Genomic DNA, 23,637 nt, shown 5'->3' with positions numbered 1-23,637 from the left:
GAAAGTCGCTGTCTGCTCAGCTGATGGTGGAGCATCTGACTTGGAACTTACCCGTCTGTCTGCACTGCCAACAATATCCTTACCCTCTCTGCAAGAGTCTGCTGGATTTGTGTTGGCCTCTTGCTCTTGCAATATAAAAACCAAAACTGAACTTCATGCTCTCTCTCATCCCCTGGTAATGGATTGCAACAAATTTCAATAAACTCACATTGACTATATGTTTATTTCCTTCATGTTTTTTTTTGTTCCTCTACTGCTACAGACTGACCTTGTAGCTTTTTGCTCTGAAGGCTGTCATCTGGGGAAAAAAAAGTCTGCGAGAAAAGACAACATACATATTTTTAGAAAGTCTGCAATGTGTTTTGGAACAAAAAAAGAGGGGGGGGGGTATTCATTGTTGTCATGGCAACTGTAAGGTGATGGTTGTATATATGTGCGTTTTTGATGAAGGAGAAAAACGTTGCATTGCTCAATCACTCACTCATCGTAAATCCTACAGTGGAGAGGTGTTGACAGTGACTGTGCATGTGAGCTCGGGCTAATAAGATTTGCTCCGATGGCTCTCTGGGAGACTGCAGCACAAGTCTGCCAAGCAGCCATCACAAGCATGAGAATGAGCTATCTGTCAGCAGCTGCTGAACAGCTACTCCTACTAAGAAGTAGTCTTTGAATTCCCTTTTCTGCCTGTCTATGGATCAGGCTCATTCCTGTGAAAGATGTAGCGAGAGATAATCTAAACAGTCAAACCTATAGTGTGACTAGAAAACAGATGGGTACTGTAGTTTCTCAAACAGGATAGTGGATTTATTTGGGATCGTGTGTAGCTGGTGAACAGTACAACTTGGGTGTACTACATCCTATTTACACACGATTGATCAACATCAGCAATTGAATTTCTGATGTCTTCTACAATTGGTAGTCCAGAAATATGACAAAGGGTATATTCTGAAATGGCAACCTCCATGGGTGATCAAACCAACTGTCACTAATGGTCTTTTGAGTTGCCTCCAAATTCAGTCCCCGCAGACCCATATATTTAATGTTATAGACTGTATATAAAAGATGGACTTGGCCATCAACCATTTAGCACTTTGGCTGGTGCCATGTTGGCTCTTTCTATCCAGAAATGGCCACATTGGGAAAAAGGGTGGAGTGCTGAGTCAGCAACTGTTGCTGGGAAGTTTGGTTAGCACAATCATCTCTACGGTTTACAGAAAATGGTCTGACAAAGGAAAAAATATCCAGTGAGCGGCCATTCCCTGAGCCTTGTTGATGTCAGAGGTCAGAGGAGAATGGTCTTACTCCTTTTAGATGATAAGAACCGCTGAACCACTTGTCACAACCAAGATGAATGCACATTTGCAAACCTTGAAGCAGATGGGAAACAGCAGCAGAAGATCACAGTGGGTGCTACTCCTGTTAGCTAGGAACAGCGAACTAAGGCTACAATTCACACCAGCTCACCAAAATTGGATAACCAAAGACTGGAAAAGCATTTTCTGGTCTGATGAGTCTTTCTGCTGTAACACTTGGTTGCTTGCCTTGTATCTTCTATATATATCTGTATGTTTTCTTGGCATATTTTGGGCCATGTATGTCAACTGAGCATGATTTCCCTGTTAACGCCTAGTGTATCATATTTAAGACAGACTGTTTTTTGTGAGTTTTTGAGACTTCTGCATTATCAGTGTGATTCCCCCCCCTTGAAAAAGATAAATAAAGAAATAGACAGGCATAGTAAATATGGCACAAATTAAAAGTCATATGGAAATTCAAATTGAATTAACCATCTGACGAATTTGTCAGATGGTTCAATAAACTCTTCATTTTCAAAACAATTGAATTTTCAGGCCATCATTTAATATTTTGGGCTTTAAAGAGTTAAACCTATCTTTTTCTGACCATGTCCATCCCTTTGTGACCACAGTGTGCCCATCTTCTAATCGCTGCTTTCAGCAGGTGAATGTGCCATGTCACAAAGCTCAGATCATCTCAAACTGGTTTCATGAAGATGAGAACAAGTTCACTGTATTCTAAAGGCCTTGGTAAATACCTGGATCTCAATCCACCTTTGGGGTGTAGTGGAACGGGAGCTTCACATCATCGCTGTGCAGATTTTGTGTGATGTTATTATGTGAAAGGTATATTACCCATTTAGACTATATGAAAGTGTAACCCCATTAGTTTACAAGTGTTTTTGTGAGTTTCTTCTTCTTCTACATCATTAATGTAGAACACACCTTAAGTCCTAAAAATAAATTGATCAATACATTTTTAAATGGAGCAAATAGGATACAAATTTAAACGTATATATGCAAATGAATATTTAATTATTTCTTTAATTTGTCACAAAATCTTTTGAAAATTTGAATTCTCTGGCAAAGAATTTATTATATAGGGCGTGACCTCTTTTTGTGACATCAAGTCACTTGACATTACTGCTGCAAGATACTTCAAATTTGATACCAAGTAAATACAGGGCCAGTATTGCAGATACCAATATTGATATTGTTAACCAAAAGAGGCAGGGGAGGGCAGTGTGTCATGATTTATGAAATAAATCATCATCAATTTGCAAATTCTGAACACATTCTGAACAAATCACTGTGATTTTTACCATACTTAATTTACCATACTTTCAGCTATTCATATTTTTTAGAAACTGTTTTTTCTTTTGGAGATCTGGAATTTAAATGCACCTGTTTCCAAAGCACTTTGGTTCAGTTTCTGTTGTTTAAATGGGCTATAAATAAAACACAGTTTGCTGTCAACACAAAAACATTCAGACATTTTTCTTAGTGCGTATTTAACACAGTTCAGTGGGATGCATACTGAACTTAAAGGATAGAAAAATGTAATGTAATTATTACATATTATATCAATATTTGGATTGATCCGCCCACCTCTGCTTCACATTTGTTTGGCTTCCTCAGCTTAGATGTCTCGATCTGTGAACTGGGCTCCCTTACTGTGTTGGTGTTGTTGCATTATAATGCCAAATTCAAAATGCGTGCTCCAGTTGTGGTAAAGATTGAATAAAAAAAAAATGCTAATTAGCAGTCTTTGAGCACATCTATAAAACCAGGTTTGGCAGCAGCTATTCCCAGGCTCCGACACAATCTGTGTATGCCCTGAAACCCTGAGTGATTAGCATCTTTGATGCCAACAAATGTTATGTAAAAGAAATGTATTGTAGAGCTCTTCAGCCATATAAGGCTTTCTGGGGGGGGGGGGATTGTTCTCTGAAAAAGGTTCACCCTTAAACCAACATGGAAAACAAAAGGTCTCTACGGTGCTATTAAATTTGAAACTTAATACTGGACAAAAACCATGTTTAGAAGAAGATTGTGAGAAGAGCTGGAAAGTACAGCCACTAAATCGACATTGTGGTAATTGTGTTTTGCCAAGGGGAACAATGAACGTTCTTATATAAGTCAGTTGGATACTATAATATACTCTAGGGGACTTAAAATACTAACTTTTTGAGCTGCGTTTGTATGTTGACTCAAAGCCATATGGGAGTGACAATATGGTTGCAGCAGGAGGCAGAGACATTTTCTATTCTAAGCATCTGGACAGGGGAAAGCAGATGGCAGACCACAGACCCAGAGGAATTCACCTTTCTCTGAGAATCATGCCATCAGCAGTTGCCACAGGTGACGACGGAAATGTCATCCGTGGCATTTCCTCTCTCTGTCTTCTTTTGTGACTGTGCAATGAAGGAGTATCGTGCACGGTGGAAGTCTGGTATTTTTCCACTCTGCAAACTGTTTCATACAGAGAAATTCAACCAATCCAGTCAGTGCAAGATGGTTCATACATTTTCATTATTTTGATAGAAAAACATCTTTAAACAGCACAAGAATTTCCACTGTGGTTCGATTATGAAATTTACTCCTATATCCACACTCTGATGTGGTTTCAGGGCAAGTGAGCTCTCTAGTATGTACAGGTAACTGTCCAAAAAGTCATTTGTGTGAAGACCTTCAGTATGGGTAATAAGCCTGGAAATGAGAAGAAACACTGTTATCAGCTGGTAGATTTTAAATGAGTAGCTTAACTTTTTACACAGTTTCCTCCCAAGAATTAGATGGGATACTGGATGTGTCCATTAAAGCTGCCCTTACCTTAGCTTAAGAGAATAAGTGCAGATGATATCCACATTATTTTCTAACATAAATAAAAATATTTCCTAAATATCAAATGAACATTTGAAAGTACTGTGCAAAACATGTTTTTGCACATTTCCTAAAGGAATCGTATTCTTATACCAGCGCACTCACAGCGGCTCTTCTATTTTCCACATGAAGTCTGACTCACTGTGTCTGAAAAAGCTTCCATCACAGACCACAGCAGAGAGTAACAAGAAGTTCATGGCACAAGATGAGTGGATTGAGCTGAATTCATTTTAATCTCAGATCACAGCACTTCACTTATAACAGATGAAAACTCATTAGCCTGACAGAGATCAATCTTGAACACAGCCTGTCCCTAAACCTCAGACTTCTTGGAGATAATAACAGCCCACTTTTACAGCAGAATAAAATCTGAAATAATGTACTTATGATACACATATTTTATAAACGAAGAGCAAAAAGCATCGGGCACGTCTGGAAACCCAATAGACCTCGGTTGGCCAAGCTGACTGCACATGAACAGACATGTCCGGATGCAATAAAACTAGTAAAGCATGGGAACGGACAATCCCTCTTCGCATGGCCATTAGAGCTAAGAATACCCTATTAGTTTTTATTTTGTATTTTTCAAAGGAAAGTACATTTAATGATCTGTGAAACGGGCTTCTGGAAGAGAAAGCCATGGGACATGTTTGCAGTTTGGAGACTGAAATTTTGAGATGCTCTTTGATGTTCTGTTTTTTTAAACTTCATGATCCTCTGCAGTGGCCACTTCATCTGCGCTCTGCTGCTAGCTTTCATCTACTTTATACAGCATAAGCTACTACAATTAGAGTCCCTGTAAAACGAGCAAAATACATGTCACTTTATAACAAAAGGTGCCATTAATGTTATATAAAGCATGACTATAAGTATATCATGATACACTCTCTCAGACAGAACAGAAAACCGATTATAACTTACTCTACTTAACAACAAGGAGCTACCTAACCCATAGCAGTCACTGTAAATCAAAGACAAACATTTAGAGAACCCCGTCATACATACGTATGATCCAAAAATAAGGTAACCGAGGAATAAAAAGGGCTTGATTGAAATCAGTGACAAGGCACAAACAAGTACACAATACAAAATATTGATACAACTACAAGCCACGCGCTCATTCTTAACCTCGCAATTAACCATTTTTATGACATTCACTTGCTTTCCTATTCTACAGCTTTTGATCCCATCACTTGGTCTTCAAGAACAGATGAGGTTTGCGCACTGGTCAGTGATCTGTTCGTCTTTAGGACTTCCTGTCCCACGAGTACGCAGGATGGTGTAAGCTTTGAATGAATGGATGACAGCTGAGCCAGTTAATATGCTGATGAAGATCGTGTGATATATTCAAAAGCTCTAGATAAAGATAAAGGTAGAGGACCTCGTGTGCAGATTGACTGTTAATATCTTAGTAGAATAAGCTCACATTGTATGTTTGTTTTATTCTGAATGAAGGACGCACTGGCTGTTAAAAAATTGAGTTTTGGGTTTGTTACAATTTTTATCTCTTGGTTGTTTCGTCCATGCAGCATATTTCAGGCCATGCTGGATTGTCACACAATAAGGGCGTTTTTTTTTCCCAAGGCACAGCAAAAGACATGAGTAAGAAATTAACATTCAGTCACATGAGAAAATCTTTGACCCGCTGTAAAGAGGATTTAAAAGAAAAACAAAAAGAACAAAAAAACCAACAGATTGACACAAAAAACATGAAGTTTAGCACATATGAAATGCATACCTCATTTAGACGATATATAATTAACATGCAGTGACGTGTTACATAGCATATGTCAACTGAAAACAGTATGATAGTGCTTTATTTTACTGTTTGTCTTTGCAACATAACAAAACCTAATTTCAGCAATGACCTATTTGACCAACATCAAAAAAACTGGAAAATTTTATAAAAGCTTTTGAGTTTAGCAAACTTAGCAAAACCGAAAAACTTCTGGAGATTTCCATGTTGTTCTCCTGCAGTGGCACAAAACAGACTCCATGGCATATTTGGAAAATGATGTAATTTTAGGATGCGCTTCTATTATACTCCATTTCTTCACAACTTAAAGGAACAGCTTCACATTTTACAAAACACTTTCTTGCCTGCACTTTGATTAGATTAGATTAGATTAGATAGAACTTTATTAATCCCTCGGGTGGTATATGTATATATTAGTACCATAGCAAGTTAGCTTAGCTTAGCAGCAACACACCATAAAGCAAAGTCTCTGCTACTTTTAAACCAGTCTCTGGTTTAAAACCAGAAACTAGCTGTTTCCCCTCCTTTCAGGTCTGTATGCTAAGCCAAAGATATTGTAATCTTGTTATGGGCTAAACGAACAGACTGCTAGCTATGCACAATGCTATACGGTCATGGTGAAAACCTTAAATGATCTACAACACATGGCATATTACACTCAGTCGTTACTGATTAACATAAGCAATGCCAAAATGCAGAAGCAGTGTAAGAAAGTACACCCTTACTGCTTCCTTAGGAATTAAAAGAGAAAGTAGCAGTCAGGTCTTGCTAATCAATGCACTTGATTAACTGATCGTCAGTAAGTCTGACCAACTCGGTAAAAGCAGAGATTTTGACAGTTTGCTGGTCTGGAGCATTCAGATGTGTGCTAATGCAATGCCAAGGAGGAAAGGCATCAGCAATGACTTTCGAGAAAGAACTATTGCTGCCCGTCAATCTGGGAAACGTTAGAAGTTTTTCCAAGCAATTTAAAGTCCATTATTCTACAGTGAGAAGTGAAAAACATTTAAGACAGTTGCCAATCTTCCCAGAAATGGACATCACAGCAAATTCAACCAAAGGTCAGACCATTCAATCAGAGAAACTGAAAAAAAAAAAACGCAAGAGCTACATCTCAGAGTGACCAAGTAGTGTTTGGGAAGTGTTGCCAGGGGAAAGTCTCTTGTTTCTAACAAGAACATGGCAGCACAGCTTAGATTTGCCACATTGCTTCTGAACAAACTGTGAGACCCCTGGATCGATGTCCTTTGAACAGATGAGACTAAAGTGGAGATGTCTGGCCTCAATCCACAGTGAAAACCAACCACCTCAACTAATTGTAATGGAGGGATGAGGATTTGGGTTTGCTTTGCAGCTAAAGGGATCTGGGTATGTTAGAGTCACATATGAGGCCATCTGGTCGACAGCTAAAGCTCGACCAAAAATGATTTGCATAATAGGCCAATGATCCAATACAAAGCAACAAATCTACAACAGAATGGCTGAAAACGAAAGCAATCAGTGTTGGCCCAGTCAAAGACCAGACCTCAACCTGAATGAAATGGTGTGCATAAATGAATACCTCAATAAACTGAAACAACTCTGTAAAGAAGAGTGAGCTATTATTTCTCCAGAATAATATGAGAGACTGATGCCATCGCACAGAAAAGAATGACTGGGCTCCTACAAGCTACTGAATCATGACATGGATTTAGTTTTCCAGAGGACTGCTTCTGCATTTTTGGCTTAGATTTTTTTAAAATAAATAATGACTTGTTGTAATATGTCATGTGTTGTTCATCCTCGGTTGTATTTATCCAATTTTGTTACCTTATAAAGACACAACTTTTTTATTATGTCCTGATAAATAAAACCTCAGAACTGAAAGACATTTAGTTTGTTTTTGCCATGACTCTGTACTTAACCAGTGTATACAAATGTCTCCCTGGGGCCAAGAGATCTAAATTTCAGAAGGTAAACTACAGGTTTTGTAAAGAAAACCAAGTGCCTGCCTATTTTCTGTGTAGACTAATCCAGACGCTACTCTACAGTGCAGCTACTGCACATGCATTCTTTAGGTGGACTTGAAAAAAAGTATTATAGAAATAACTACTTACCAGGGTGCCCGTGTGTCTACAAGTGAAGACAAGATTCTTGGCATCAACACCCCACAAAGTTACTGGTTCTGCCTGTAGGCTAGCCCTTTCTCCATGTTTCGAGTCCCCAAGTTTCAGTAACGTTACACAAAGACGTAACAATGCTAACAGTAAAGTGAGTTTGACGTTTAAAAGTACTTTCCAAACTATACCCTATATAATGCCCTCAGAGTATCTCGCTACGCCTACCAGAAAATTAGTGCACAATCAGTGGTCATTAGTTCCAACCTGTGCTAAGCTAAGCTAACAGGCTACATGCTTTATTTTCTTACCAAACTGTGAGCAAGAAAATAGATAGCAGATTTCCAAAAAGCTCAAGCTATTCCACTTTGACCATATGTACAGTCGAAACATAATTAGGTAAGGTTTTGATTAAGATGAGACATCTCTGCAAATCATTGTACATCCTCGATTTCTCCCGCCCCCAACCCAAAGCACAATATCAATGACACCAAAAATACTGTAGCAAAAATATCAACCTTATATTGATAATAGTTACAAGCTTCAGGTTGAGTCAAGCTGTTTGCGCCTCCGTTTAGAGCGTACATATATTACGGTACATCTCTGAGTTACATTTGGCCCTCCGTCCGTCTGTCTGCTGTCTCACTGCAGATGGCTTCACAACTAGCTGCCCTCACCCTCAGCCTTGCCGAGCTCTGCTACAGAGGAACCAGATATCACCTATGCCCAAACCCCTCTGTCAGTCTGTCAGGGCAAGCCTGTTCACACCACCCACTCTGATGGGAACTTTCGCCTCCACTCATTTCCAAGCGACACAGCATGGATAGAGTATCTCTGACTGAAACCATAATGCATTTCTATTACAGTCTGCATCACTTGTAACCTTTTTAATTTGCAAATTAAGCCATAGAAGAAGACAGAGTCCGTATCAGCATCTGATCATTTAGCTAAAAGAATCTGTACATTTAGCTTGGTGTTATGTTCTGTTGAGCTGTGTCTGATGGGTTCGGCAGATTGTTTAGGCAAATGGCTTTCTTCTGCAACTGTGATGTTTAAGAGCATTTAGCTCCTGTATTCTCAGGCTCCGTTACTCTTCAGGCTCTTCAGCCTTACTAGCAAGCACAGTCTAGTCTCAGAGTCCGAGGCAGCAGCGTAGTTGGAGTCTGAGGTCAGTGGTGAAAACGCAGCATTGCGGCATTTAGTAATCTGTGTTCTTCAGCTGAAGGACACGTAGAAGTCAGTTTTGGGTGGAGATTTGGTGTTACTGGTAGCCCATGGAGCTGTCCATGAGCGTGGTGGAGCAATAGAGGTCTGGTGGGTCTTGGAGCTCAGTCTCATGGGTCTGGGTGTGTTCCCCCTCTCCTTCTTCTTCCTCCGCTGGCCCACGGTTTGAACTCTGAGAGCTGGCCATGGCGCCATAGCTGTGGTGGGCTGGGGAGGGCATCGGAGTCAAAGCCAGCTCTGGCTCCAGCAACACAGATGCCACAAAAAGCTGAGGGAAGCAGATCAATGCACATTTTGGAATTGTGTCATCCAGTAAATCACTTTATTCACAGGCAGTGTGTGCCTGGTTTAAAATGGAGATAAACAAGAGACCTTTCACATGCTATAACTTGCTTTGACCACTTATCTATCCCACATGGAGATGGTTCATCAAAAAGCTCTTTCAACTTCTTTCTCCTGTGAATTAACAGTTCAAACATCCTGAGCTTGTTACTATTCCCATGTCATGGATATTATATTGGTTGAGTTTTTGTTATGTCCCAATTAAGAGAAAAAGAGAAAAACTATGTTGTTATAAAGTCAAGATGGAACTTTTTAGTGATATATTTGATTTTATATGGAATAACCCCAGTGCTTGTCTTCTGAGGTTGATTCTTTCACAACCTTAAGAGCATAAGAGCATATACTTCCTGCCATAAAAGACATCTACAGGAAGCGGTGTCTGAAAAGGGCTGGGAAAATCATCAAAGACCCCAGTCACCCATCACATGGACTCTTCACCCTCCTGCCCTCTGGGAGGCGCCACAGGAGCCTCCGGACTAAGACCACCAGGTACCGGAACAGCTTCTTCCCCACAGCTGTCAGACTCCTGAACTCTGCCTCCTGACATCTGACCCACGTTAAACTCATGGACTGAACATACACACACCCACAATGGACAACTGTACCCTCAAACACAATAATAACATGGACTGAACCACCACTCACAACCACCAGCACTTTATATAGCCTCTGTAGAAACTATCTACACCCTCACTTATCTTAACTGCACTATTGTATAGCTCTGTGTAAATAATCATTCTGTACATTCGATAATCTTTAATCCTACAACTGTTTACAACTTGCATAGTTCCCATTTCTGTATAGCTGTATATCTCAGATTCTGTAAAGTTATTTATTTCATATTCTGTATAGTTTTTCATATTTATATCCTGTACATAGCCTGTACATAGCTTGTACTCACTACAGCCTGTACATACTTATAGTTATAGAATATTCACAACATACTTCATACCGTGTACATTATAACATACCATAATAGACCCATTTCTGTAATATACTCACATATCTATATTATTGCTAATATATATTGTAATATATCTATATCACTAAAGCACTTCTGGATGGATGCAAACTGCATTTCGTTGCCCTGTACCTGTGCATGTGCAATGACAATAAAGTTGAATTCTATTCTATTCTATTCTATTCTATATGGCTCTCAGATCTCATGGAAAACTAAACAATTAAATCTCATTCAGTGGAAATCTCATCCAGCACACAATCCACTGATATATTAACTTAAATAACGTAAGCCTTCTCTGTCACATTTAGGTCTCTCTCCAATAATATGCTTTGGTTGTGTATTGGCCAACAGAGAAAGAAATGGTACTGTACACTGGAGGCGGTGGTGGATGTTACGGTACTCCTGTCTGCATCAGTGAGCGTCCCGTCTGGCTGATCAGACATCTGAAACAAAAGAGACAATGCATGGGAAAAATATTAGTTCAAATTCAGTATAAGTCATCTTCAGCTGATTTTGTCTCTGTGACACTTGGTGGCGCTGACCTGGTAGCTTGTTGACTTGTCTGGTTGCTTCCTAAGGCACAAGCGGAGGAGGTAACAGACAATGCAGAAGATGTGGGACACTAAAGTGAAGAGGGTGATCGGATGCATTGGACCTGTGACAGTGAAGGGGAAAAACATGAAAAATTACAATATTACAGCATCCTGACAATCCACCGATCTTTATGAATTTTTATGGCAGGGATATTTACCTAATCGGAGCACGGAGAAGAAGAGCAACCAGAACATGCAGAGAATGGGAGCTACAATGACCTGGCTAATGGCTGCTCTGTGGATTCGCTGGTTGAGTTTGGTGGGAACATAAGCATAGTAGATGTTGTATCGATCGACCATGTGCTTCAGGATCGCGTAGAGCAGACCTGGAAGAAAAAAGTTAAACAAAAATGCACTGATGATGATGTCTGCAACATGAAAGAGAGACAAAGTTATCTGATCGATGTCAACATCACACACAGGGTTTGATCAATCTAATGAGGATTGTGATGTACAAAAAGCAGAGTGTTTGTTTCCTGAGTCCAAAATGGGACTTGATGGGATTAAATAGCTGAAGGCTCGGGCTCCCATTCTACTTTTGGAAACTCTAAGAAAAACAAATAAACCTGCAGTAAGTGATTTGTTGTATTTTATGATACTAAAAGGTCTGACAGATGTAATGGGATGTGAGCACTCAAGACTTTGTATGTCAGGACTAGGATTTTAAATTAAATTATGGATTTAAGAGAGGAAATTAAAAGATACTAATACGGGATAAATATGACCTCAAACTCATTTACATCATAAAACTTTGAACTCAGACCAGACCAGTGACAGATATTTAACTAAACATCTAATCCCTGGGATATCCTTTAATAGAAGAAAAGAAATGCAACTTCAACAGTGTCTTGTTTTTTTCTACGTGTTAAATGTACAAATTTACAGGAAAAGAAAATTTTTGTTAATTCACAGAAAATTATTCTTATTTATTTTATAGTTTTAAAGTTAGAAGATAGAAATTTATGCATTCATTCAAATTTTTCCAAAGCCTTTTGGTGAGTCAGATTTTTGTTTTTGCCAAACAGGTTCTTGCCCCCGGGCCTTATTTTTTACACCCTGTTCTAGTCCCTGTTTTTGATCAATTGGAAGCTAATTTTACATTTTTTGCCTTTAAATTAAAAAAAAAAAAATCTGTTGTCTTGGTCTTCTTTATCAAATGAAAACTGAAATCTAGAAGAAAGAAAAAAAGCAGGTGAAATGCAAGCAGACACAGAGTTTGGTGCATTAAAGGCGGCCTGTTTTTGACTGACGATTAGATTGCAGAAGTAAATAGAAGCTCGGTGAGCGCCGGGCAGAGACAGGAGCAGAGTGGGCGTCTGGCTCACAGCTCGCTGTGTCTGAGTGTCTGGGACTACAGCAGCAAATTCACACAGTCTGCATCGGACTGGCAGGCAGCAGAGGAGAGTGAGGTTACAGTACGAGGAGACACAGCCTTACACAAACACGACTGAGACGGGACGTGTTGGGATGCAGATGGCTGAGCAGAGAGGGTGAGAAGAAGAGGTAGATGGCTTTACAAGAGTGTAGTTGTGTGCTGCTCACCAAAGGGTGTAATGATGGGACACGTGATGCTGTAGGTCATACTGACAGCAAAGATACACATGGTCCAGGCGTACTCAAGGCCAAACTGGAACTCATAAGCTTGACTCTGCAGAGACAAAATAAACACAGCTGGCTTCTTAAAGTTTAAACCAAACAGCGTGTTAAGATGCCAAGATAAGCACCAAGGCTCTGCTTACCCGTTTGACATGAATCCGCTCAGCTTGGGATTTTGCAAAGCAGAGGCGCAGTGCGTACACCGTCAGTGCAGGGATACGTAGCAATTCCATAGCCGTGCCAATCAAACTGGATGTAATTACGTAGTTTACAAAAAATGCACCGTTGTCAGGAAGAAACACACACCTGCATTAAGACACAGACAAGAAGTGGGCTGCTGGAGATTCTTTCTGAGACTCAGTTTTAACCAAATAATTTCCAAATAACAAATAAAATAATAATAAAAAAATATACATCAGATTTCACTTTGGCTCAAAGTCATCTTCTTGTGCATCTGTGCGGTGCTTTCCTGTTTTTAGCTCGCTCTCAAGTGAAGGGACTCTGATGAAGCTGAAAGCCCCATTATCAACACTAATGTCCTACAGTTGGACAAAGGACCGCAAACTATTACTGCAGCAAAAATCAACTTTTTTACCTGCAACCCCAGTAAAAACCAGAATGCAATGATTTAAAAATCTCCTAAAGCCATAATTTATTCACAATAGAAAAAAAACATATTGAAATGTTTAAACTGGGAAAACGTCCCAATTTGAAAAAAATATTAGCTCATTTTGAATTTGATGAAAGCAACACATCTCAAAACTACTAAAAAGAAACAGCTAGAAAAATGCTTTGCAACTAATTAAGTCAATGGCAACAAGTCAGTAAAAGAAGAAGGTGTAAGAAGATTTTTTGACATACGTTGCCGCCATCAAATTCAAATGAATTCATATTTTCTGAGGTTAAACATTTTTTTATGTTCTATTGTGAGTAAAATATGAGTTTGTGAAAATTGTAAATCATTTCATTCTGTTATTATTTATTTATTTACTTCCACAGAGTGATCTAAAAAATAGCACCTGAGCAGATAGCAGTGTGTAGCTGCACAAGAAGATAATCGTGGAGTGGAAATAATGTGTTTGATTGCACTTCTCATTACATTTTTTGATCTTACTGAAATTTTAAATCCTTCTCTTCCAGGAAGTTGACATCAAAGAGCCAGGTGAACAAGAGGTCAAGGCTAGAGCAGAAATAAAATAGAAAAAGTGCATAAACATTACAAAAAAGCCACAAAAACCCAGGAATAATTCAAAAGAAGTAGATCAAAAAGGGAAATCACTGTAGATGTACCTGGACAGACCAAGTGAAGGCAGGATGATGACCATGAAGACCAGCAAGAAAAAACACTTGTGCATCGTCACTTGATTCTCACCAGATCTGAGACATGAAATGATCCAATAAGATGAGAACATGCGATACATATTTTGCAACATATATCTAAAAAAACCACACACACACACAAAAAAAAAAAACCACAAAAAGAAAAAAACAACACAATAAATTCATGAATTAAAAGCCCAAAATGGAAAAAACAGTTGACTCTTTGTACCCATTAGCACAAACTACATTTTTCACTACAGTAAACAGTTGATTTGCATTCGGTCCTTCACACATCACGCCTGCACAACACGTTTGTGGGGGTGGTTATGTAAAGAAAGGGTGCTTATAGGTTGTTCTTATGCACACTTGTTCTTCCTCCTGCTAGTCACCGCACATAGAGGAAACGGTGCACGGTGACTACTGTTCATATCATTATCCTCGCACGGAGATCTCTATGACAACCTGCCCAGAATAACAGTGCAGGGAGAGTGGCAGAGAGAAGGAGGGAGAGAGAGGGGAGAGAGTAAAAAGAGCAAGAGGGTGAAAAAGAAATAAATTAGATGGAAAAAAAAGAGGAACGCTGATAGTTGAGAGGAAGAAAAACCGCTGCAAGTAAACGAAGCAAAATATCCACATTTCTATTTCAGATGGCTGAGGAGAGCAGTAGTTGATGACTACCCAGTACCTGGTCCAGTGGGACTCAAAGAAGGCGGAGTAGTAGACAACAAAGGGCAGGAGCACTGAAAACGCCCACAGCAGAAGGGTCGGGAAGAACTCTGTAACGACTGGGCTCTGCATTGGACAGCAAAATGGCGATTGATGAAAGTGAGGAGGTTCACAATGGAGCACAGACGTCAGTAAGTTTAAACTGCTCTGAAACTCTAACCCTCAGACTCTCCACGGGCCTTGTGACGTTGAACTTGTCCATGGTGTTGACGATGATGGCAGGAGTGGTGAAGAAGAAGAGCAGCAAGAAGAGGAGGATGTTGAGGAGGACGCAGCGGAGCCACCACCGAGATCCACACACTGACAGGTTTTCCCTATCGATGGGAAAAATGATGAGCCTCAGTTACCAATCATCCAGCAAGATGAACACAGTTAACATATTACCCTTCTCTGATGTACATGTACTTTATGTTTTGACATATGCCTGAAATAGCCGGATGAGTGGTCTCTTCTAAGAGCGGTCCAGCGTACTGGGTAGAAGAGCAAGTTTAAACCAGCTCACTTCAGCTCCCAGTCCCTGCTCGACCTCTCAGCCTGCGACTGCCACAGTTCATGCGTAGACACAAACACACTGCAGTCAGTCAGATGTGAAGCTCAAACTGTGAGCCTCCTTTGATTAATCCCCATACATATGCAGCACTCACTTGTTACATAATCTCTGCATTTGCTTTCTGAGATAAGAAACATGCACCGCAGCTAATCCAATCGTGGATGCTGATTATGCTTTAGACGGTGTTTGAGATCTGCTACTTACAGCAAACAACATACCGATAATCTTAAATGTCTTTGAAGTTGAAACTTATGAAAAAGAAGCAGGAATAGCAATGCTAATGCAGGCACCGATCGCTGAAACATCCACATTTTGTGTTATTTACATAGTGCCTTTCAAGAGATGGTGGATAACTAAAAAGCAAACACAACAGGAGAATTTAAACACTGACAGTCAGATAAAACCAGGAGGATTTAAAAATAGAAGAACTAAAACAAATGAACAAAAGCAAATTTAAACTAATGATTCTTTCAGAGTCCAGTTGATTCCAGTGGGGTCCACAGCCAAAGAAGCATCGAGTCCTTTTGCCTTGAGCCTTGTGTGGAAACAGCTATCAAGGCCTGATCCAAGGCCCTCACATTCCCACTGGTATTATGTGTCTGCAACAGGTCTTTAATATGAGTGAGTGCCTGTCCATGCAAGGCTCAAAACATCATCACAAGAACCAAATTTTGAGTCTGATCAGAAGCCAGTGTAAAGAAATCAGCATCAGCTGTCCAGTGGCCCACACACATAAGCTCAACATGTAACACACAATGAGAGAGCGAGCGAGAAACCTTATTTACTGGAAGAAAAAAAAGGTCTGGTGAGTCTGCTGGAGTACACGTTACGTTGCTGTCTGATTGCAGTTATAACACCAACAAGGAAAATGTTGTACAGACTTAATTTTAGCCATGTTTCGTAGCTGGTAGTAAAGGGAGTGACTCAAAGCTTCACTAAGTACTACACAGGGTACAGATTCAGAACCAAAGTTTAACATAATACCATAAAGAGCCAAGCCTTTCATCACCTGTGGGATGGATATAACCTCTGTTTGTCACTATTCAGCTGTAGAAAAGTATTCAGCAGAACAGAAACTTTTGGAACATTCAGAAACTTAAACAAACACATCATACATATGACACTGACGGTAGACTTTAAAAGTGACTTTATATTTGGTTGATAGACACAAAGTACAATTAGCATGGGGCCCGCAACAGAAACTTGGGGAACACCACAAGACAGAAATACAGCTATACAGAGTTATTACAACCACTAAGCAACAAAGGTCTGCCTGAGAGTTATGAGAAGAACCACATCAAAGCTGTTCCACCAACTGCCCGAGCTTCTAAAACCAAAATTACGGTGATCAAAAGTATCAAAAGCAAAACTGGGATCAAATAGTCTCAATAAGCAACATTTGCATGATGCATACCTCAGCTCTAAATTGGACCCTTTAGGTCCAACTTCACAAGCTAAAGCTGCGCAAACAAGCATGACTAAAACCCACAGAATGTTGATCTGAAGTCTAGTCTTGATCCACAGGTTACCAGAGATACCAAATATGTCAGGCATAATTACAGGGAAATGTGTCTAAATGATGCACAAGTCATGTAAAATTGGACATTGTGCTCAAAATGTGTTTCTGTGTGATTTCCTTTGGCTGCTCCAGCTTCCTACCACAGTCAGTAGACAAGCAGGTTAGATTAATACATTTCTCGTGGTGTAGATGTGAATGGGTGTCTGCCCAGGGTGTACCCAGCGTGTGTGCTGGAATAGGTCACCATGGCGATATGAAGAGATCAGAATGACTCACACAGCTGTCAATTTGGAAAACTGAGACTTCAAAGACAATCAGGAGAAAATCCAAGAGTAGCTTGAGCTTTTAAAAGACATTAGGGCACAAACAAACGTGACAGTTCTCACCATATAATATCACTTGGAGCAGGTGCGTAGCTGACGTCCCATTTGTGCGACTGCACCACGGTGCTGATGCTGGACTGCTGGGGCCTGCGACGACAGTTCACGCGACCGTAGTCCTTCACAATGCTGGAAACCAAAACAAGATGTTCAAAAGGCATTGCATCACTACTCAGCAACGTTACCATGAATTATGTGGTCACTCTCTGCCGTGACTGCATCTGTATGATGAGAGAACCTATCAAACACAGACCTCAGTGTCACGCTCTTGTTTACTCACACAGCAGTCATCCGCTCATCGCGAAAGGTCACAAAGGCGATGCCCAACCTCTTCATGGTGATGCGGTTCTTCTCAGCATTAAACTCATCTGTCCGCTTCTCTTCTAATTCACTGTAGTATTGCTCTGCATCCACCTGCAGAAAAAAAAAAGAGTTAAAGGATATGTTGCTCACTTCATCTTTCACTCTCAGATTTACACTGGCAAAAATATCACATTGCTGCTTGTGTTTACCTATTTTTGCATCGCAGTGCCATCCAGTGGTGATTCTCTTCCCATGCAGTGCAATTAAGTTGCAACTGTACACAGAAGGATATGAACAAATCTTACCTTTTCAAAGCCGCAGACGTCACAGCAGAAGATCTGAGCACACGGATGAGTCTTGATCATGATTTTTCCCTCCTTCTGGGCCTTTGTGGCAAAATACAGCCTGCCTTTCATTGCCTTGCGCCTGAAAAACGACAGTGTCCTCAGACAAGAGCCATATGATCAAAAACTGTGATGCTCCAGTCCGTAAAAGCCGCCGTACCTCTCCAAGTCCAGCCTCATTAGCTTGTGGACGTCAAAGCAGAACCGGATGTCGGTGACAGTGCAGCTTGGGTAGGCCTCACTGGTGAAAACAAGAAAAAATGTTCATTATAAGGAATTTTCTAAGTGTGGATGTGCATGAATAAAATGATAGACAGCTCTCCAATCAAACACAGGAAGATTATTTAATCTAATGAAGAAAACATGTGTACTGGAAATGTTTGGTGATGAGTCCTGGGTCAGAGATCTCCTTGGGTATGGAGGTAATCATCAGTGTCCGAGCCACCTGTAATAAATAACACAATATAAATAAATCCGTTATACTTTCTTTTAACGGCTCTAGGGAAGCCAATGCCAGGTTGTTGCCTATATAGTAGTAAACTTCTCTGATCCACAGAGATCAATCGCAGTTTCATTGTTAAGGTTTACATGTTAAGGATGGAAAAGTTTCATTAACTTTCAGATGGACTGCCATAGGACTTTGACTTAAAACTTCTCAGGATGATCCATAAATCGATTTCTTTTAATACAAGAGTACTTATTCCTTTTTCCATTTCTTTAGTTTCTGATGAAATGTTAATAGTAATGACAAACCCACCAGTCCTAACTGCACTAATCAGAGAACGCAGGCATGCTAACATGCCAAACTAAGTGGGTGAACAGTTGGTGGTTTGCAGAATCCTTTTATAGATCTTTATAGTCTTATTCTCTGAAGACAAATGAATAATAAAAAACAATGATATCATTATTGATCACCAATGGAACGCCCTATTCTCTGCATTTAACAGAGGAATGCAGCACCTAGGGAGAAGCCAGAAATCCAGAGCACGTCGGTCTTTACATTTAATTTTGTTTTAAAATATTTTTGCTGTGTTATTTTTTCTTGTATTTGATTTTTGAAACAATAAAAAAGACCTTTTGGTTAGAATCTCAATAATTTGACTTTATCTTTTGCTGGATGGACCTTGATGGTATAAAGTGTGACTGGATGATGACAGACCTTCTCATCTTCTCTGTATTCCAGCTGCAGCGAATGGTGAGCCATACACAGCAACGTGATAATGAAGTAAACCAGAGCCAAGACGCTGTGCAGCCACAGAAAGCTGTCCCTTCAAGGAACATAAACAGAGCAATTACAGATTTGCCCAGGTTTGCTCGCGGCTCTGGGATGCTTCATGAGATCTGATGTCATGCCTGCATTGCTGGACTTACTTTGCACTAACATTCGCCAGGGTTGTTCTTCCAAAGTTTTCAGGACTGTCTCCTGTAGAGATAATAAAACGTGACACAAAGCGAGACGTTTTAATTTCTGTAATGACTTAAAAGGAAGCCCCTCCCCTCTTTTGTCTGGGAGAGGCCAAGAAATGAAGCAATACTAAAATGTTTTCCATCCAGTCAAATGAAATATCAGCCATCTCAATGAAGTTCAAGTTCAAACATGCCTAACTGCGCTGTTTTAACTTGGGAACCCTTTGTTTGCCGTCACCATGGCAGCCTGCCTATGGGTGTTGGCCATTTTATTTAATGATGGTGACAACCACCAGTAATAAAAACATTACTGTGGACAGCCCCACTCCTCATAGACTTCATCCTGTAGTGGAAAGGCTTCCTCAACACTTCCTACAAAATAAGCACACAACTGCCAAAAAGGCATTTCTGTTGCTATTTAGCAGCCTGTTTAGTGTGTCGCCCCACCCCTGGCACCTACATGTGTATGTTAAGAGGAAATTAAGCACTTTCTATTTCTATAATCAGACTTGGGCAAGTGCTTGATGACTTGCCACTGGTGTGCCAGTGACTCCCTTTAGATGAAGTGCAGCCTTTGTGCATGTAATCAGTGTTTATTTTGGTTTCACTGACCTTTTGACTTGTTCCAAGTTTTGAAAGAGATCGGGTTGTTTTAAACTCAGCTGTACCATGAATTGTTAAAAGATAAAGTTTATGTGCATTTAACCGAACTTCTCTTTTTATGAAGAGTCCGGTGTGTTGTTATCGGAGGTTAAGGATATCCCTTGACTTTTCAGTGAGCTAGCTAGACCATCACTTCAAGACCAAAATACCCAGGAGGTTCCCGGAAATGTTGACCGGCAGGATTACAGCCAAAGACAGCAGGGTAACCACTGTCATGAGCAGGATGATGTGGCGCTGGAAGGACAAATATGTCACGGCATCAATGCCACATTTACTTCGGATCTCCTCATCCCTGCAACAGAACAAAGAAGATGCATTCTCAGAATCTCAGAGGTTTTCCACGCAGCGTGATAAACATGCACATTTTTCTTCATGTGGCAGTGGCTCCATACAGGCCGAACCTGGATAAAAATGACCCTCACAGCTTCTACCTCATCCTGAGTAAAAAACTGTGGCACCACTACTTTGGTGTCAGAATCTGTGGTTACCAGATCAGGGAGGTTCAGGAAACCCAGTGTCATAAAATAGAAAAAAAGGCATGAAAGAAAAGAAGTGCACGTTGGTCTCATGGTAGCCCACACATCGAGAACTCACAGGGTGGGTTTGCACTTCGCCTGGGATCCCAGGGTGAGCCACTGGCAAAGGAGAGCTAAAAACAGAAGCACCCAAACTCCACCATAATACTATGGAAACCATGGATACCACCGAAATTGCTTTTTTATAGCTCTAAATCTGTTGTGTGGAGTCGAGACCCGAGCAAGTGCAAATATTCAACAGGAAACCGTGGCACCAGCGGTCGCATGAGCCTAGACTCTTTTGTTTTTTTTAAACATTTTCTTTGCTAAGTGAGATATAAGACCAGACTTTCACGTTCAATGGTGACATCAGCTTTGAAGACAACAGGCTGGCGAAGGGTTGGAAGCCAAGATGAGAGGAGGATGAAACAATTATAGGAGCAGCTGCTTTAGGTTTACTTACTTCATATGGTAAAGCGATGACAGCCATGAGCAGAAGCCCTGAAAAAAAGAATGGTTATTGAAGACATATTACACGTTTCGGCAGTTATATATCTGGTGACTTGTACTCAACCTCCATTTGAATAGTAACACGGTCTGCAAAGTGACACAGAGATGGAGATTTAATAGGTCTGGAGCTGTAATCAGTTTACTGCAGTCTCAGCTGTGTGCAGGCACAGCACGATGACTCCAGTCTGACTCTTTGACTTACACTGCTATAAACATGCAGGGAATGACCTCAGCCTATCACTCAGGTGCCATGGAGTCAGAGACAGACCCGCTGAGTAATGATCCAAACTTTCCTCTTACAACTGTTGACTTGGTGCCATCTTGGTGGTGACGACTTGAGGACTTATTATGGAAGCTCAGGATGGAGCTTTTTTAGACATCAGTATATCACTGGGAAATTAACTGTGACACCTTGGTATAATTAGTGTAAATACACAAGAACATAATCAGGAAGACTGGCAGACTGTCTAACATCAATGTTATTGGTAATGATAGTGTTTCTTTAAAATGAGGCCCTCTCCTTCATAATTTGCAGTGTAACGATGACTGGAATCTGCCCTTTTCCTCCTCAAACACGGTGCCTCTTTGCCCTAATTACACTATTATAGTGCATAAAAATATGCTGTGGTATTTTTAACCACTAGTGGCACTGTAGAGCCATTCGGTGAGCAGACTGATGTTTTTGTTTGGATGTGTTTTGCCGCCAAATGCATGAGAATACACATGCACGCCACAAACATAAAGCTGAACATGGGTCACTGATCAAGAGAGAGACACGTGGAAAGGGTCAGCTGCAGCTTTTCAGTGCAGTTGTGAACTGGAACTAAGTGCATTTAGTCAAGCAGCTTTCTGTGCTTAAGTACAAATTTTAGCCTCTTTTGATTCTTCTCTGCTATATGTCACTTCAATGACTTTTTTCCTGCTACAGTTATCTGACTCTTTTAGTTACTAGATACTTTTTAAATCATGATTTTTGCACGCAAACACATAAAAAGCTTAAAATGTTAATGTTTTGTTATGAATTCAGCTGCTCAACAATTTATACAAGCACATATGAACTCATTCATCTGTTAGCCAGTAAGTCAAGTGAATCAATTACCAAAACATTTGCAATAATTGTTTAGCGTGCCTAATGACATCTCGCAAAAATAAAATAATTGGCAGATTAATCCACAGTGAAAACATTCATTCGGTGCAGCTGGATACGAAACATTCGAAATGAGCACCAGTTGATTTGCTGCTAATAATAAACGCCTACTTATACATTAATGCATGAGTGACAATATTCAGATGATATAGTATCTAATTCTACGACAGTCACACAGCACATTCATTCATGTTAAGCATCCAGATCTTTGTTGATAATACTTAAATGCTTTTTGCATTAGTGGGGTTTCTGATGCAGAGTACTCCGATACTATTGTATTGATTGTATTGATTATCCCATTATGAGCCCCCTTCCTGGTTTCAAGTGCTTTGCAGAAAAAAAATTCACAGTGAAAAATTAAGTACACCATCTGATTTAGTAGCTTTAGTTCAACAACATGACTTCATCAGTATTTCACATCATCCTGTATGGACTTTTGCCCTCTTTTTTTCTTACAATGTTGCTTCAGTTGATTGACGTTTGTGGGCATTCTTTTATTTGCAGCTCTCTGAAGATCCCACCACAGGATTTCAGTTGGGTTGAGGTCTCGAGTTCGAGTGGACGACTTTCACTCTTTTCTTTTTCACTCATTCTTTTGCAGATTTGCTGCTGTGCTTGGGATCATTGTCTTGTCACGTGTTTTGTCACAATTTGGGCCAAGCTATAGCTGTCAAACAGACGTCCTGACATTTGACTCTAGTACTCTGGTATACAGAGAAGTTCATGGTTGAGTCAATAACAGCGAGGTGCCCAGGTCCTGAGGTTGCAAAACAAACCCAAATCATCACCCCTCCACCACCATGTTTGACAGCTGGTAAGAGGCATTTGTATTTTTCTCTAAATGTGGCACCGTGCATTATTTCCAAACATCTCCATTTTGGCCTCATTTGTTCAAAGGACATTGTTCCAAAAGTCTTGCGGTTTCATCGGATGCAATTTTGCAAACCTAACCCAGGCTGTTTACGTTCTTTTTACAGAAGAGGGGCTTTCTCCTGGCAAACCGTCTGAACGAGACAGACTTGCTCAGCTTTGTGTCTAATTGTACTGTCATGTACTCTGCTGTACTCTGACCTTGGGTTTAATTTGTTGGGATGTCCACTCCTGAGAAGTTAGCTCACATCTTCCTTTTTCCCCACCACATGACTGCATGTATTTTGACCTAGATTGTCCAGAGAAAAAATTCCATGGCAAAGCTTCTTCGTGGTCAGAACAGAAGATTAAGGGGAGCTTCTTTCAACAAAGATGAGGCACTGCTCTTTTCTGGGCCGGTAATCCAGTTTACTAGCTCAGAGTCAGCAAAAACTGCTTATTTAAAAGCATGAAATAACCAAAGAACTGACCAACGTTTGGCAAGTGTGTTTTACACATTCACCAGCTTTAATTTATCACATGTGACTGCTGACTGCTAACTCTCCAAACCCCTAATAAGCACATAAAATATTTTACTGCTAGTTTTTCCACTATGTTCAACAGCTCATCTCTTATTTGGTACATGAGTATGCGGTGT

General features: G+C 40.2%; 1 protein-coding gene across 3 annotated transcripts in view; it reads right to left on the bottom strand.

The window, feature by feature from the left end:
- Nucleotides 1-6,328: 6,328 nt before the first annotated feature.
- tmem63c (transmembrane protein 63C) overlaps nt 6,329-23,637 on the bottom strand; it is a 42,354-nt gene continuing 25,045 nt past the window's right edge. For all 3 annotated transcript variants that reach the window (XM_026151819.1, XM_026151820.1, XM_026151818.1), the window contains exons 5-23: nt 20,937-20,974; nt 20,108-20,250; nt 19,260-19,311; nt 19,048-19,156; nt 18,260-18,333; nt 18,049-18,129; nt 17,850-17,970; nt 17,522-17,655; nt 17,248-17,370; nt 14,953-15,106; nt 14,752-14,858; nt 14,037-14,123; nt 13,861-13,926; nt 12,890-13,052; nt 12,693-12,798; nt 11,309-11,476; nt 11,100-11,212; nt 10,929-11,000; nt 6,329-9,522 (exon numbers count right to left, since the gene is read on the bottom strand). In XM_026151819.1, the coding sequence (XP_026007604.1) occupies nt 9,292-9,522; nt 10,929-11,000; nt 11,100-11,212; nt 11,309-11,476; nt 12,693-12,798; nt 12,890-13,052; nt 13,861-13,926; nt 14,037-14,123; nt 14,752-14,858; nt 14,953-15,106; nt 17,248-17,370; nt 17,522-17,655; nt 17,850-17,970; nt 18,049-18,129; nt 18,260-18,333; nt 19,048-19,156; nt 19,260-19,311; nt 20,108-20,250; nt 20,937-20,974 (2,142 nt within the window). In that variant the 3' untranslated portion in view covers nt 6,329-9,291. The remainder of the gene's footprint in view (nt 9,523-10,928; nt 11,001-11,099; nt 11,213-11,308; nt 11,477-12,692; nt 12,799-12,889; nt 13,053-13,860; nt 13,927-14,036; nt 14,124-14,751; nt 14,859-14,952; nt 15,107-17,247; nt 17,371-17,521; nt 17,656-17,849; nt 17,971-18,048; nt 18,130-18,259; nt 18,334-19,047; nt 19,157-19,259; nt 19,312-20,107; nt 20,251-20,936; nt 20,975-23,637) is intronic.

Source organism: Astatotilapia calliptera, chromosome 19 (assembly GCF_900246225.1).
Source record: "Astatotilapia calliptera chromosome 19, fAstCal1.2, whole genome shotgun sequence".
Classification (NCBI taxonomy): Eukaryota; Metazoa; Chordata; class Actinopteri; order Cichliformes; family Cichlidae; genus Astatotilapia; species Astatotilapia calliptera.
Note: the sequence above shows the minus strand (reverse complement) of the source record. Positions and strands in the feature narration are given on the sequence as shown.